The sequence below is a fragment of the Callithrix jacchus genome, chromosome 17, assembly GCF_049354715.1.
Source record: "Callithrix jacchus isolate 240 chromosome 17, calJac240_pri, whole genome shotgun sequence".
NCBI classification, from domain to species: domain Eukaryota; kingdom Metazoa; phylum Chordata; class Mammalia; order Primates; family Cebidae; genus Callithrix; species Callithrix jacchus.
Window position 1 is genome coordinate 29,982,369 of NC_133518.1, and position 17,214 is coordinate 29,999,582.

The window sequence follows — 17,214 nt, forward strand, 5'->3', positions numbered from 1 at the left end:
TGCATGTGTATGTCTTTCACTAATCATTTTAATCATTTTCCTCCCTCATCTTTTTTTCTAAGTCATTCATTTTATGCTTTGAGCTATCTTAAGAAGGATTTTGATTCTTGGTTTAAAAGATATCAGCACTCAAAGACGAAATGAGTTACCTCTTGAGGTTGTAAGGTCTTGCTACTGAAAGCGTTATATTGAGTCAAAAAGCCCACGTGCTGCACATGCTGGTACATCCTGGCAACAAGGGGTAGGGAATAAACAAGGTGACTTGGAATCTCCCTGGAAGATTCTAGTTGTTTCTAATACGTGGTTTATGACTGGTCCTTGAACAAAAGAATATGTTGTTAAGTGAGCTAAAGGAGTAGGCAGGAGACAGTAGAGAACAGGAATAAACACACAGACTCAAATGGCTGAGAAGCAGCTGTTCTTCAGCTAAGACCTTCAGGTAATGAGCTTAGAAAGCTGTAAGGCACTCAGAAAAGGCTGCAATATATTATTCTTCCCATCTTTGGACTTTAGCCAAAGGAAGAAAAAATTGAGGGAGATGTTGAAATACTTCAGTCAGTTTTGAGTTTTTTTCCTTTTTTTTTTTTTTTCTTTTTTTAAGCAAAGGTCCTCAACTTGGGCCACACATTGGCTGATGGGTAGCTTAAAATAACCCCAGTGTCCGGGTCTTGGCCCAGAGTTTCTGATATACAGGTCTGGGGCACAGCCTGGGATTTCTGAGCACTCCACTGGTGATTGCAATGTGTGGTGCAGGTAGAGTTTGGAAGTTCTCTTTCAAGGAGCAACACCCAAAGTCTCGCCTTTCCTGCATCTTTCAAGTCTGGAATGATGGTCGTGGTTTGGGGCATCCTTCTGCATGTTAAGCCATAATTTAGTTTAATGCTAGAGACAAAATGAGAATGTGTTTAATGTATCTACTTGTGGTAGAGAGATTCCTAGATCAGAAAAGGGAATTGGGAACCCTGATTACTTCTCTGACAGAAACTACCCATCATATGAAATAACTGCTCTCTTCTGACTCCCAGCTGCAGTGTCCTTCCTCATCCACTGGCCCAGAGAACAAAAGAGCGAGATACATATGGCTTTCAGCTGTGGTCCCTGCTGCAGCTGCACGGTGCCTGATAGGTCTCCAGGTCAAGTGTCTGTCTCAGCTTCCTTTCAGTAGTGCTTTTGGATTCCAGGGCCGAATTATAATACATTAATGAAACCTTAGCCACACATTTATTTGTTCTTCACAGCTGCCAATTTTCTTGTGCTGTAAATCACAGAGAAGAAAAAGATCAACAGGCATAGATATCATTGATTTAGGAGCTCCCAGTGTTTGGAGGATATGAAGTGAATAATTATAGCCTTTGTGTTAAGCATTCATTATTTTACCAGCTCTGGGTCAGCTATGACTTTGTATTTTGAGCCTCGCCTTGCTGACAGTGAAAGCGACTTGGTGTCATGGCCAAGTAAGATCATCTCCTTACTGTCTCTGCCTGTTTGTGAGGCCCTGAGTGAAGGAAGGAAATGGATGCTCATTCAGAGCATTCTGTGTGACACTGGGCACCCTAGGTGCTCTCACATGCTTTTTTTTTTTTTTGTCCTCTTAACAAATACACACCCTATTGGGCTCTGGGTCTTGATAAAAATGCATTAAGGGTTAGAGATGTGGAGTTTTTAAGAAAAGAAATCCAAGAAGGATTTGCTCTTGACCTGAAGTGAAATTGTTTTCCCCAGAGGAATTATGATGATGTATTTTCTTGGTTCCATGATAGAAATAATGGTAGTTTAAAATATGAGTCTAAGCATAATTACTTTGACTAAAGAATTTCTCTTTTTTTCTGTAACAATGTGAGAGGGATGGCTGCTGCATTGTATGGAAAAATAGACACAATCTTGAACGGGAAGTCTTAGGAGTTCCAGCTGCAGTTCAGCCATTTTCATAGGTATGTGTGTTCGGTTGAGTGGCTGAACCTTTCTGCCTGTGTCATTATGAGAAAGAATTGGCTAACTTGAGTGTTTTGCCTTAAATGGGATTCAGCAGCTCAAATGAAGTACCTTTTTTTTTTTTAAGAGGCGGAGTCTTGCTCTGTTACCTAGGCTGGAGTGCAATGGTGAGGTCTCTGCTCACTGCAGCCTCTGCCTCCTGGGTTCAAGCAATTCTCCTGCCTCAGCCTCCTGAGTAGCTGGGATTACAGGAGCCCACCACCATGCCCTGCTAGTTTTTGTATTTTTGGTAGAGATGGGGTTTCACCATGTTGGCCAGGCTGGTCTCGAACTTCTGACCTCGTGATCCGCCCATCGTGGCCTCCCAAAGTGCTGGGATTATAGGTGTGAGCCACTGTGCCAGGCCAAATGAAGTATCTTTACATGACAGAGCTTTGGGAGCCTTAGCACAATGCAGTGTCCCCTTTATTTGTGGGTTTGCTTCCTGCAGTCAATCGTGGCCCAAATTATTGAATGAAAAATTCTATAAACAATTTGTTAAGTTGTGAATTATGCACCATTCTGAGAAATGTGATGAAATCTTGCACTCTCTATTATACCCCACCTGGCATGTGAATCATCCCTTTGTCCAGTGTATCTACCTGTTACTATGTAGGAAAAAACAGCATACATAGGGGTCAGGACTATCCATGGTTTTCAGCATCCAATGGGGATTTTTTTTTGATGTATCTCCCATGCATAAGTGGGGATTATTGTGTACAATCTTCATTGCTTTTTCTATATTTCCTTGTGGCTCTTTTCTCCTTGCTCATATGATCACTGGTTCTTTTGATACTTTTTGTTTTCTGCATGCTTTTCCTCACATTGAAATGCTGTCCTTCTACCCTTTGCCAGATGATCAGCTCTTATTCATTGCAGTGGGTTGATTCGTGGCCACTGAAATATAGGTTCAAGTCTTAATCCCTGGTACCTGTGTATAGGACCTTACTTGGAAAAAGGGTCTTTGCAGGTGTATTTAAGTTAAGGACCTTACGATAATATAATCCTGGGATAACCATGTGGGCCTAAATCCAATTAAAAGTGTCCTCATAAGAAGAGAAGACATCTGGAAACCATCATTCTCAGCAAACTGACACAAGAACAGAAAGCCAAACACCACATGTTCTCACTCATAGATGGGTGTTGAACAATGAGAACAGGTGGACTCAGGGAGAGGAGCATCACACACGGGGGCAGTTAGCGGGGTAGGGAGAGACAATGGGAAGTGGTGAGGGTGGGGAGGGATTACATGGGGAGAAATGCCAGATATAGTATGCACCTAAAGTCAAAAAAAAAAAAAAAAAAAGAGAAGACACAAATAAATGGGTGAGACGTGCACAAGAAGACCATGTAAAGACAGAGGCAGAAATTGGAGTGATGCTGCCATAAGCCAAGGAATATATGCAGCTATCATAAGCTGGAAGAGGCAAGGAAGGATCCTCCCCTAGAGCTTTCAGAGGGAGTAGAGCCCTGCCAACACTTAGATTTCATACTTTTGGCCTTCAGACCTGTGAGAAAATAGGTACATTTCTATTGTTTTAAGATACTAAGTTTGTAACAATTTGTTGTTATAATGGTCACAAGAAACTTTATTTTATTTTATTATTATTTTTTAGAGGCAGGGTTTCACTCTGTGGCCCAGACTGGAGTGAAGTGGCATGATCATAGCTCACTGCAGCCTCAAATTCCTGGGCTCAAGGGATCCTTCCACCTCAGCCTCCCAATTAGCTAGGACTACAGGTGCATGCCACCATGCCTGGCTAATTTTTTAAATTTTTGTAGAGACAGGGTCTCACTATGTTGCCCAAGCTGATCTCAAACTCCTTGGCTCAAGTGATCCTACTAGTTTGGCCTTCCAAAGTGCTGGGATTATAGACATGAGCCATGGCACCTGGCCAAGTCACAGGACACTAATATACTCATCTTTTAAGGCTTGACTCAGGTGTCTTCTACTCCTGGAAGTGTCTCCCAATTCCCGAAGGCTGGACAAGGTGTGCCTCCTCTGTGTGTGTATGCTACCTCTCACACCTGTCACTCTACTTGTTCCTGCTTGTGTAATTATCCAGGGACGTGTTGGCCTTCTTCATGACACTGAGGGTTCTGTGACAGTGGAGGGTGTTTCTCTTTAATACTTCTTACCTGACACAGCAGAAGCTCAATACATGTTTGTTTTACACAAAATGAGTTTTGTTCCCAAACTATCTCTCAACTTTATTAAATCCCCCAGCACATTAGCCTAGGCACTTAGTACCTGCAGTGGGCCCAGTGGGCCTGACTTTTCATCTGCAGACACATTTTCTCTTTTAGCATGCGCTGCCAGATTAATATTGTTTCTAGATGCTACCCAAGGACTTGTTCACTCAAAGACTCTCTTAGCAGCTCCATACCTCTTGCTTTGAAGTCCCTCCACTCTCCAGAGTACTTTATCTGCTATTAGCCTACTCCATGAACTCTAGGAAAACTTGTGTGCACTTTGCATTTACAGAACATTCTTAATTCATGTAAATCCTTTGCTAGAACCGTGGCTGGCAGGAAAGATCTTTTTTCCATCACTCTTGAAATCTCAATTACAATGAGAGCCCCAATCAATCCCTACCTCCGTTTTGGAGGCCTTCTCAGTCTCTCAGGCAGTAATGCCATGTTCCTTATCAGAACCTCTTTTGTACTGGTTGTCTGTGCTTTCGTAGGTATCTACAAAATAGACCAGGGTAGGATATGTGGGGACATGCATATTTTATCTAGCATGACAGGAGGGTATTCCCTTCTGATATTATGAGTCAACTCTTTTTTCATCTTTGTATCTCCTTCTGGACCTGGTGGTCTCCAGGGGAGTGCAGTGCCTCATTAATTGGGCATGTTAAAGATAGGAAGGCAGCAAATCACACTGCCATGTGTGTACCTATGCAACTATCTTGCATGTTCTTCACATGTTCCCCAAAACCTAAAATACAATTAAAAAAAAGATATTTATGCATGTAATAGTGATACAGGGCAATTCAATAACCTATCCTGGTGTAGATTTTTAAATGTTTCCTTAGGGCATTTATAATTGCTTTGTTCTTACAGGATTTTGTGAAAGTGAATACATTATTAGAAAGCTACCCATTTTGCAGAGTCCACATATAATGATCTCTTAGAAATAAATTTTCAAATGGAAGAACAGCCTTAAACTTTTGGTGAAGAATGTGGGAATTGTTCTTGTGAAGGAGTACCCCTCTCCTCACTTTGGGTGGATTGGTCTTCAGCAAGTGGTTGAAGAATTTCGGGAAAGGTATTGGAAACAGGAAGAGGTAGGCATACGCGAAGAGCAGAAGAACTAAGAAAGGAGGCTGGGGCCATTGGTTTCAAGCAGAAACATGGCTGAAAAGCTGTGCTAAGCAAGACTTTGAGAGAATCTTTATCCCATGATCACTTCAAAATCTATGAGTCATCATCTGGACAGGTCATAGCTCTGATATCAAAACCCCTTGAAATTAGTTGTGATCTTAAAGTAATTGTAATGACAATTCATGGCTGAGGTGGTTATTGAGGTTCCCTCTAACTATACAGTGGGATTGGAGATAGGAAATAGATGTATCTCACAATAATCTTTAACTCTGGAAATTTCCATAGCATTCTTTTCCCCTCAGTAAAAAAGTAATTTTATATTAATAGCATATTTTTGTTCAAATTTACTTATGTAGGTTTTAGTAAAGTTAGTTTCTAAAAACTTTCCCTGGCCTTTTATCTGTCGAAAGCATCAAATAGCATAAGCATAGTGGAAGGGCTTTGGAGTCCTGAGTCTGAATCCTGATTCAGTTACTTGCTAGCTATATAGCCATGAGCAATTTACTTGATTTCTCTCTAAGCATCAGATTCTGTATCACTGAAATGGAAATGATAATAATACTTATAAGGTTCCTGAGGATTGAATGTAGTCACATGAGGAATAGCTGGCAGAGAATTAGTTCTTAATAAATAGCAATCTTTATTATTATAGGATTTGTGGAGGAGGGAAGACCGAGATGAAGATGGTACAATGAGCTTAATTTCTTACAAGTACTTGAGAGACAGTGAAATTATAGAAGCAACTGTGGTTTGATCAAAGGGTTTATTCTAATTCAGTGTGTTTCTTAAGGAAATCATTTGTATTACTTAATTCTTTGCAGAATAATGGGACTACTGAGCACCAGGTGGAATCTTTCATAAGGAAAAAACTGGAGTCACTGTTAAAAGAATCTCAAATTCGAGATAAAGAAGACCCTGATAGTTTCACAGTGAGGGCACTGCTGAAGGCCACGCATGAAGGCTTAAACGCACACCTGAAGCAGGTATATGATTCCCTCTTATACTTATCCTTCAACGGGAAAAAGAAAGCATCTCATACTTTTTTTCTAATAATTTGTAAAATGCTTCTCCACCTTCTTTTATTTCTGTCCTCATTTTGCTTGAGAAATGAAACTCTCCTATTGCAAAAAGTGATATGAGAAATAGTTAAAAATGGATTGAGTGGAGGTAGAAATGACTCAAATACTGCTTCACTTGGACCTTCAGGACAAAGCCTAGTGTTCCTGGACTCATCTTCCCAATGCATGCTCAGGTTGGGGAAGAAGTTCCAGACCACCATGTCCCTCACCTTCCCACCTCTCCACATTCATTAGATGTCTGCCTTCCCTGCTACCACCACCTGTCTTCCAGGGCTGAGGGCTCCTCAGGAAGAGGGAAGATCATAAGGGGGTGATCACCCTTGGATCCTAAGTGATCACTTTGCATTGATGGTTGCCCTCTGGACCCTGCACAAGGCTAGTCATCCAACTACTAGGCTGTTCCTCAGGTCCATTTAGTTTCTAAACATAGAAATCCTAATTCAAAATGGCTTCAGTGATTAGGAAGATGTTGGGTTTAGTAAGTGGCAAAATTTATTTGCAGATTGGCCTTTGGGGTGGTTTTAATCCAGAGGCCCAGTGGTGTCATCATAGACCTATCTTTTTGCTCTACCTATCATGCTATTAGCGTCATCTCAAGTCTGGTCTCCTGTCCACGATGGTTGTGAGGTGACTGCCAGCAGGCCTATAAACTACCTGTTTTTTGGTCCATATCCAGAGAGATTCAGACAACATATTTGCCCCAACTAACAAGTGAGAGTTTTGTTAACCTAGTTCATGTGTCTACCCCTAAGCTAATCACAGTGGCTGTGGATAGGTGTCCTTCCTGAAACAGTACTTGGCCAGAGTATAAGATAATACTAGCTTGCTAATGCCAGTGAGAACGATCTTGTCAAGGTTAGCTTCTCTCAAGCTGCAAGTTAGAGGGGCAGATGGAATACTGGGGCGACAACCAAAGGGTCCATGACAGCATTATTGTTCTTATAGTTAACCATATAATTCTGGATTTTCTTAATAATTTCTATAAATAGTAATAATCATCTTACCCTCCTCACCTCCAGCCATTTATTTTCAATACCACAAGTGCCTGTAAGATCACATTTGTTTAGCCCATCTTGATTCTGCTTCTTGTCCTTAGTAAACTCTCATTGGTTTATCTGGGCCAGTCACTCCCCTTATGCATTTGGAGAAGTCTTTACTCCATCCTAGATTATGCTAATTGGAAACACAACCATAAGGCTTGGATATTTTGGAAGAAACAAATTAAACCCCTCTACCTTTTGCTATTCATTGAAGAGACTCTAATGACAATTCTCCATCAGGTAAAATGGTAAGAGGACCAAAAATTTTAGAGAGATAGTGTAACAAAAATTATCTTCATTTAACTTATTTTTGAGGTTTTTTAACACTGCTATGTTTTTAAAATACGATTTTGGTTCACTGGGCAAGCAAAGGCAAGTTACTGTTGAGACGAGTCCATCTGTGCCAAATACATGTTGATTTAAATCCAAAGCTGACAATGTGCTAAGTGTGGCTGTGGGCACACACCACTCCAGCTTCTACTTTTCTGGACCGTCAATCAGCAGTGCAGGATTGGTTTCTACTTGTGCTGTCTTTTTCCTGTGGAGCCCTGAAGAAAAATAAAAATGAAATTCGCCTTCAGGCTGGAAGAACTTAGTAGTCAGGAGAAACAGTTCTTGAGAGTTCTTGAATCTGCTCCTTTTGTTACATCTGAACTGCTGCTGCCTGGATAACCTTACCAAGTTCCTAAATGGGCTTTTTCAGCTCTTAGCTGCCCTGCCTCACTCCCTTTAATGTCTCATTCACACCCCTGCCATAGTGATAGTTTGGAAATGTGCATCTGGTCATGTCATTCTGTTTCCAACACTCTCCTGGCTCCTCAACATCTCAGGGCTCCTCATAGTTTGGAGGATAATGCTCAAACGCAGAGATAATAGCCCATAAGATCCTTTCTTCCTGTTCTGGCTCCTAGCAGTGACAGCCACAGAATGTGCATGTATATAAATCCACACGTGCACACCTTCATTTTCTTCATTTCCTTTACCATGCTCTTACCACATGGCTTTCATGTTGGCTTTTTTTCTTGGCCATAATACACTTCCTCTTCCCTATTTCACATAGATAACTTCTACTCTCCTTTAGGCTTTAGCTTTTATATCGTGTCCCCTTGGAAGTTCTTAATTCTCAAGTCCAGGTAGATAGTCTCCCTCTGCCATCCCACAGTGCCTTAAGCTCTCCCCATTATAGTCTTGTGACAGTGTGTTGTGATTGATTGTCTCTACTATTAGACTGCAAGCCCAGTAAGAACAGTGCATCAGCTCTCCTATTTGCTCTTCCCCTTATGTACCTACCAAGTTCCTACGACAATGTCTTATTAATTCAGTGGAAGATGTGCTGATGCTCAAGGAGAGGTCAAAGTTGGAAATAATTATTTGTAGATATCTATTTCCTACATAAAGAGAGTGAGAACGGGGCAGAAAATGTTGGGGAAGTGGAAGGAAGCCAGAGAGAAGACTTGTAGTTAGACAGAATCCTGTTTTATCACCAACAAGCTTTGTAACTTTGGCTATATAATCTAACTTCACTGTATTTCTGTTTTTCTTTTCCGTAAAATTGGGATTTTAATCATGCTTATTTCCAGGGTTGGTTATGCGTAGTAAATGAACATATTTGTAATGCAATTAGCATGATTCTTAGGGTATAGTAGGTGCCTACTAAATAGGGTGACATTAACCTCAATTTGTCTGTGACAGCTGTGCTTTGTACCTGTTGTCCCGGCTTAATTATTAAAAGCGTCTCATTTTATTCTTAAAAGGTTCTATTTTGGACAATAAATGGCATGGTCTCCCTACAAATAGATGGGTTACTAAAAATAGAAAGGAACTCACAGATTAATTGGTCCATTTCATAGATTAAAAAAAACAGACCAATAGAAGGGCTTGCTAAAGGACATGTAGCTACTTGGTGGCAGAACTGGGTCTTCTAACTTGGAGAGCAGTTCTACATCTGTGACCACATCCAGCTACCTTCTTGATTCTACAGTTTTTAAACAGGTTAGTGAATCCACATTAATAGATATCCAAAAACAATAAACATACATGAACCAGTCAACAGTTATCTAACATCAGTCACCTTGTAAACCCCTCACCATTAATCCTCCAGCATTTTTTGAACTACTCTTTCGCCAACCAATTCTTGGACTTCACCCAACCTCTTCCCACCCCTACTTGCATCTTTGATTAGCATCTATGGGCGTATACAGATGCCCCTCCCAGCCTTTTGGTCGTAAGTGTTTTTGCTTGCCCACATTTATTCCATTTATGTGATTACCTCTGTTTCTTCTCTATTTACCTGGAGTCCTGGTCAGGTGGGGCCTACTGGTCTCTCCTTGATACCAAGTCATGAGTAATGAATACCTAACATATTTTTAGAGATGACAAATGAATAAGAGCATAAACCCCCTTAGCAGGTGGCCTTTCTGCTCCCTATTGAGACATAGGCTCCAAGGAAGAGAGTTGGCTCAGTATCTCTAACTGGAAAATTAACCCATGTGAGGAAAAATTCAGAGGCTACAATACCTCTTTCCAGTGCCCATGACAGAAGGAGTTATTTCAACAAAGAGATAAGCTTTGTTTGGTTTACTTTAAATAAATAAAAACAATCTTATTATCTCATAGATATCCTTGAATTTTATTTATTTATAATGTTTTAAAATTCCACATAGCACTGTTTAGTCAATGTGATCCACTTTCTTTATTTAACAGAATTGGCTGCCAATGACTTTTGGTCATTTTCCAAAACTGAGTCTTCACTTAACTGAAAATGACTTAACCCCACTCAGAACATTTAAAAGATCACATCCTGTGCTATAGAGAGCATGGTGAACAGGCGCCATGACGGCCAGCACACCTGCACACTGCTGAGAGCCCTTGACCTCAGCTTTGGGAAGGTACAGGCAGCTGCTGTGTCCTGGCTGGCATCCACCTCTACATGCTAATATTTCCCCTTCCAAGGCCAGCAGAGCCACCTTTGTGGTAGTGGAATGCGGAGTAGGAGGAAATGAATGGAGTCTGCTGCTTGTTTCCCACCTAGAGACAAACAGAAGAGAAGAGAGGGCCCCCTTGCCATTCCACCAGAACTAAGGAAAAAGACAAAAGCAAGGAAGATAAATAGTTACATTATACTTTTATTTACTCAGAGTCCAGATGTAAAGGAAAGTGGAAAGAAATCACATGGACGATCCCTCATGACCAACTTTGGAAAACATAAGGTATGAATTAAGAGTGATAAATATGCATAATTCAGTTAATTTAAAGATTCTGACAGGTAACAGGAGGATATCATCATGACCTTGGAATAGCTGAAATGTTTTTTTTTGAGAGGGAGTCTCACTCTATCGTCAGTGAAGTGCAGTGCCGTGATCTTGGCTCACTGCAACCTCTGCCTCCCAGGTTCAAGCGATTCTTCTGCCTGAGCCTCCCAAATAGCTGGGACTACAGGCATGTGCTACCACGCCTAGCTAATTTTTGTATTTTTAGTAGAGTCGGGTTTTCACCATGTTGGCCAGACTGAACTTGAACTCCTGACCTTGTGATCTACCCACCTCAGCCTCCCAAAGTGCTGGGATTACAGGTGTGAGCCACCACATGTGACTTGAAGATTTCTTAAACAGGATGTCAGCAAAGAAAAAGACTGATATTTAAACTACTTTAAAATGTAAGAACATCTATGCATTAACAGTATCAAAAAGCAAGTTGCATACTGTAAAGAATATTTTGAATATACATATCCAATAATATATCCAAAAACTGTATTTAACATCTTAAATATACTTATCCAATACATAATGGATATGGGTTATTAAAATTGGTATGTGTATTATATATTCTATACTGAATATATAAATAGCTCCTATAAATCAACAAAAGAATAGGCAACCTCATTTCTAAAAGATGGGCAAAAGACTTAAACAGGCACTTCACAAAAGAAGATACCCAAATTACTAATAAAGAAAAGGGATTCACCCTTGTCAGTCATCTGGGAAATACAATTTAAAATGACTATGCAATTCCATATACACCCACCACAATAGATAACATTAAAAGATGGCAAGACCTAATAGTTAGTGAGAATGAAGAACTTGCACTCTCATACACTGCTTATTTACTCATTATGCTTGTGCACATTTGTGCAACTACTTGGCCCACTATTTCACGGTATCTGCTAAAGCTGCACTATGTATTATGACTTAGCAGTTCTATTGTTAGGGTATATGTCAAAAGACAGAAATAGGCTGGGCACCATGGCTCACGCCTTTAATCCCAGCATTTTGGGAGGCTGAGTTGGGTGGATCACCCAAGGTCAGGTTTTCAAAACCAGTCTAGCCAACATGTTGAAACTCCACCTCTACTAAAAATATAAAAACTAGCTCGGTGTGATGGTGGTCACCTATAATCCCAGCTCCTTAGGAGGCTGAGGCACGAGAACTGCTTGAACCTGGGAGGCAGAGGTTGCAGGGAGCTGAGATCAAGCCACTGCACTGCAGCCTGGGTGACAAGAGTGAAACTCTGTCTAACAACAGCAACAAAAAGACAGAAATGACAATATTTATATTGGCATTGGTAATAGTGTAAAGAGTAAACAGTACAAATGTCCATTTTTAATAGAATGAATGAAAATGTTTATTGATAATAGAATGAATAAAAATTGTGTATTCACATACGAAAATAAGTATGAAAATGACAAAATTATAACTATGAAATATGATCTTTATAAATATAAATATGGTTGAGTAAAATAAACCAGTCCCAAGAGAGTACATACAGTTTGATTCTATTGATATTAAATTCAAAACCAGGCAAAAAACCCTACAGAGTAGAAATCACAATAGGTATTACCCTCACAGAGAAAAGAATGACAGAATTGGAGGATCAGAAGGCTTTTGGGGGACAGATAATATTCTGTTTCCTCATGTGTGTGGTTTTTGATTTGTGAAAGACATCAACCTGTACACTTATGACTGGTGTACTCTTCTAACTGTATGTTACACTTCAATAAAATAGTAAAAAAAAAGAAGTTACACTAATCTGGCATCTACTAGACAGATTAGCTGTTTGACAGTAAAACTTGTGCAAGAAATTTTTATTAAATGATGAACTTTACATTATACCTGAAGTTTCTGTAAAGACATTTCTTCTACTTTAAGGAATGTCATATCTAGAATTTCCTACCCATCAGTGAGATAATTTATTAGTAGACTGGTCAGATTAGTCATTATCACAAAATATTGAAAACAACCAAAATGTTCACCTGTAAAGACTGTTTAAGTAATCTGTGAGTCATTCACATAATGGACAGTTATGCAGCCATTTAAAGATGATCCCTTGGAAGAGCTCAACATGTGAAACATTAAATGAAAAAGTCAGATGAAACTAGATTCTATGGTATGATAACCATGATAAGATGTGTCAAAACTATGTGCAGAAAATATATCATTCTCTGATCGTTATCTGTCATTGGTGATTCATTTCTTAGTTCTAATTTTTACATTTTATAATAGCGATTCTTAAAAAGACATTTATTGTATACTATGTGGAATTAGAGAATATTTCATTTCTGGATTGCAACTTGTCATTACAATTAAAATAGTTTTGCAAAATAGATGTTTTGGGAAGTACTTCACCTAATTAAAATTTATCATGCCACAAGTCATAAGAATAAATTGTCCATTTAAAAATATTAAATCCATTGATTAAATATTAATCTATAGATTTTATAGATTTTAAATATTTAAATATAATCCATTATTTAAATACTAATTTGTTATCTATTTAAATATTAATCTATAGATTATTTCAGTAAGTATTGACAGAATTTTAAATGCAAAATTAATGTTAGTTTACAGAATGTCTTTCTACGCTATTTATATAATCAACACAACAATAATTCTTTGAAATAGATGTTATTGCCATACTTTTTCTAAAGATCCAATTGAAAACTAGTGAGGTTAGCCAGTTTACTAGCTTGGTGGAAGATGGAACGTGAGATCATAAAATGGTAGGGCTTCCATACCATGCATTCTGAGGCTCTCAAGGAGTAAATAATGCCAGAGAAGGTTTCAAACTGAACTGACACCTCACTGGGAGTGCAATAGAGAGACGTTGAGTGTGCTTATGCCATCAGTGTAGCTTGTTTGATTTGGAGGGTGAGTGGGACTGGAGGAACCATGAGAAAATCTAGAAGGTGCCGTGGTCCTATGTGAATTCGGGGATGGAGTCCCTTTCTCTTTCTATGCCACATTCCCGATGTCCAGGGTACTCTGTCAAAACTTCTTACCTTTGATTGTAGACACTGTATTTTTCGTGGCAAGGTTTCTGTAACTATTGGGGTGATCCTTCCACATCATTTGTATTGTTTATTTATTTATTTAGAGATGGAGTTTCACTTTTGTTGCCCATGCTGGAGTGCAGTGATGGGATCTTGGCTCACTACAATGTCCATCTTCTGGGTTCAAACGATTCTCCTGCCTCAGCCTCCCAAGTAGCTGGGATTATAGGCACCTGCCACCACACTGGCTAATTTTTATATTTTTAGTAGAGACAGGGTTTCACCATTTTTTGGCCAGGCTGGTCTTGAACTTGTGACCCAGGTGATCCACCCGCCTCAGCCTTCCAAAGTGCTGGAATTACAGGCATGAGCCTTCGTGCCCAGCCTTATTTTTTTTGAAAAGTTACTGCATATCCTTTTTTAAAAAACCAAATGTGCCTTTTATAATTTATTAATAGTGAGCTTCCTATACGAAAAGGCATGTTGTCCCTTATAATCATTTGAATGGATACTGCAACTTTGACTCTACCCCTAGTAGAAACCTTCAAAATACATGACTAATATAGTCTTTCTAATACATCAACTTTATGTGTCTTTGAAATCAGTTTTTGAGCATGAAGCTCTTAGTTTTGCATTAATATGTTAATGTAAATATGGCCTTAGATATGCTTATTATTAATGGTGAAGCGAACTGCAATATTTGGTCATTTTTTTCCCTCCAAGCTATTACGCTTGTGCACATATGCATTTTAAAGCCCCGCTCATTCTCTGTATATTGTAGATATACTTGATACAATGAGTTTGTTAAGTTTGTTTCGATTTTTCTGGCAGAAAACTACAAAATCACGGTCTAAATCTTATAGTACTGATGATGAGGAAGATACACAGCAGAATCCTGGCAAGGAGGGTGGCCAGCTGTACAGGTAAAAAAGCGTCTCCATGTTTCCTGCTCACAATTCATCCTTGTCAGCTTAGTCATTTTACTTGAACATGTCCAGAGAACTGGATCAGAAGAAAAGTACTCTGTGCTGTAGAACATGTAAAGATCAGCTGGATATGAAATAATATGTGTAGGGAACTTAGTACTGTTCCTGGCACATAATGAGCTCTTTATAATGTTAGCTGCAGCAGTTGTCAACTAAAAGGTATCTTCAGAGAAGAGGGAGGGAGAATCTAAAATGAGCCAGACATCAAATTCTTGTTCCTCCACTTACCAACTTTAGCACGGGACAAGTTTGGCTCCTGAGTGTATCTGTCCCTTAGAGTCATTGTAAGGATTGAAGGAATTAAACTAATTAGCGCTGTAAGCTCAGGCCCAATTAAATAAGTATTCCAAAAAACTCGTTTTTTGTTTGTTTTGTTTTTTTATTGCCAATAGTATTTGTGATGAATAACATGACCATATTTTCAGAATCCAGATTGTGTCACATGATTCATTACAGGAGTTCCTGGCAGTTTATTTATACCATAACATTCACAAAGAAATGTAAATTGTATATATTAGATAGATATAAATACACACACACACTTTTGCCTTTATTGAAAAATGAAATTAGAAGCATAGAACCCCTGTAGGAATAAAATTTAGTGTTCAATTAAAATTTATATTTGTATATCTATATATAAAATAGTAACTAGTTAGAAGGGCAGAGGAGATGTCCTACTATAGGGAACAGAAAATTGAATATGTAGCTACAGTAAAGGATAACAAGAAAAAAATAGGATCACCTTCTGGAAGACCTCTGCTGTGACTACTGTCATTTATAAGTTTGAGAAAGGCTTAACTCTGATACATATATTGAGGGGAAAGGCAGTGTTTGAGGAAAGCTACAATAACCTTAATATGTGCAAAGGAGACATAAGTGCAGGTATCACATGAAATAATTTTGCATGCTGCTTAGTGTCAATTATAGATTTTTCCATAAAAGTTATCAGAACCTGAGCATCTATTATGATGTCCTTTTGGGACTTCGGTAACCTAATGCACCTCCAGGATGAGGATTAAAAAGAATTAACTTTCTATAGAATTTGTCCCTATCATGGAGTGTCTTCCAGTTTTACTTATAATTTCTAGGCATGACTTCACACTGATTTATAATCATTAGCCTTCACAAAATCAGACTTTCACCAGTGGCTGTAGAATTTCTTAATTATATGGTAAAGAAGGAGCATGCATTCTTTTTTCTATTGAATTTTACCACAGTAAAGTTCTCAGCAGACCATCACATAGCCTTCACATGCACACTTTTCTTCTATTGGGGAACATTTAACTATCAAAAACAAACCTCACGAAAGAAGATATACAGATAGCCAATAAACACATGAAAAAGTGCTCTACATTGTTAGTCACTAGGGAAATATATATAAATCAAAACTACAATGAAGTACCTCTTCACACCCATTAGGACACTTATAACCCAAAATACCTCTTCACACCCACTAGGATACTCATAACCAACAAGACAGATAATAACACATGTTAATTCTGTTCCCTAGAGTAGGGACCACATACATCTGCCCTTCCTAATTAGTTATCATTTTATGTATAGATATTCTGTTGGAGCTCAAATATAAAGTTTAATTGAGCACTAAAGTTTAGGTTTTTGGTAGTTATGTGTGGAGAAAAGTGTGTATGTGAGGGGAATGTGATGGTCTGTGGAGGAATTGACTGTGATAGAGAGTGGTGGTACAATTTGTAAGGTTGCAGAGCAGATCCTAGGAGTGATTTATAGGAAATATCTAAGATTAAAACAGCACCAAATAAAGCAATGAATGTTTGCTTTAAAAAAGCTGGAAAATATGGAAAAAGTATAAAGAAGAAAGTAGGTCAGATGCAGTGGCTCATACCTGTAATCCCAGCACTTTGGGAGACCAAGGTGGGTGGATCACGAGGTCAGGAGATAGAGACCATTCTGCCATCATGGTGAAACTGCGTCTCTACTAAAATATAAAAAAAAATTGCCAGGTGTGGTGGCAGGAACTGTAGTCCCAACTACTTGGGAGGCTGGAGCAAGGAAATCTCTTGAACCCAGGAGGCGGAGGTTGCAGTAAGCTGAGATCATGCCACTGTACACCAGCCTGGCAACAGTCTCTGTCTCAAAAAAAAAAAAAAAAACAAAAAAACTTCATGGGGCTGGTCGTGGTGGCTCACATCTGCAATCCTAGCACTTTGGGAGGCCGAGGTCAGGAGTTCTAGACCATCCTGGCCAACATGATGAAACCCCGTCCTGTCTCTACTAAAAATACAAAAAATTAACCAGTATGGTGTGGTGGCGTGCACCTGTAGTCCCAGCTACTCGGGAGGCTGAGACAGGAGAATTGCTTAAACCTGGGAGGCAGAGGTTGCAGTGAACCAAGATCATGCCACTGCACTCCAGCTTGGGTGACAGAACAAGATTCCATCTCAAAAACAAAAATACAAAAAATAAGCCAGGTATGGTGGTGCATACCTATAATTCTAGCTACTCAGGAGGCTGAGGCAGGAGGATCATTTGAACCAGGAAGGTGGAGGTTGCAGTGAACTGAGATTGCC

General features: G+C 39.3%; 1 protein-coding gene across 15 annotated transcripts in view; it reads left to right on the top strand.

Moving 5' to 3' along the window:
• PLCH1 (phospholipase C eta 1) overlaps positions 1–17,214 on the top strand; it is a 243,397-nt gene that overhangs the window by 207,072 nt on the left and 19,111 nt on the right. For all 15 annotated transcript variants that reach the window (XM_035278548.3, XM_035278549.3, XM_008983622.5 and 12 more), the window contains 3 exons: positions 6,120–6,281; positions 10,555–10,626; positions 14,514–14,605. In XM_035278548.3, coding sequence (XP_035134439.1) covers positions 6,120–6,281; positions 10,555–10,626; positions 14,514–14,605 — 326 coding nt within the window. The remainder of the gene's footprint in view (positions 1–6,119; positions 6,282–10,554; positions 10,627–14,513; positions 14,606–17,214) is intronic.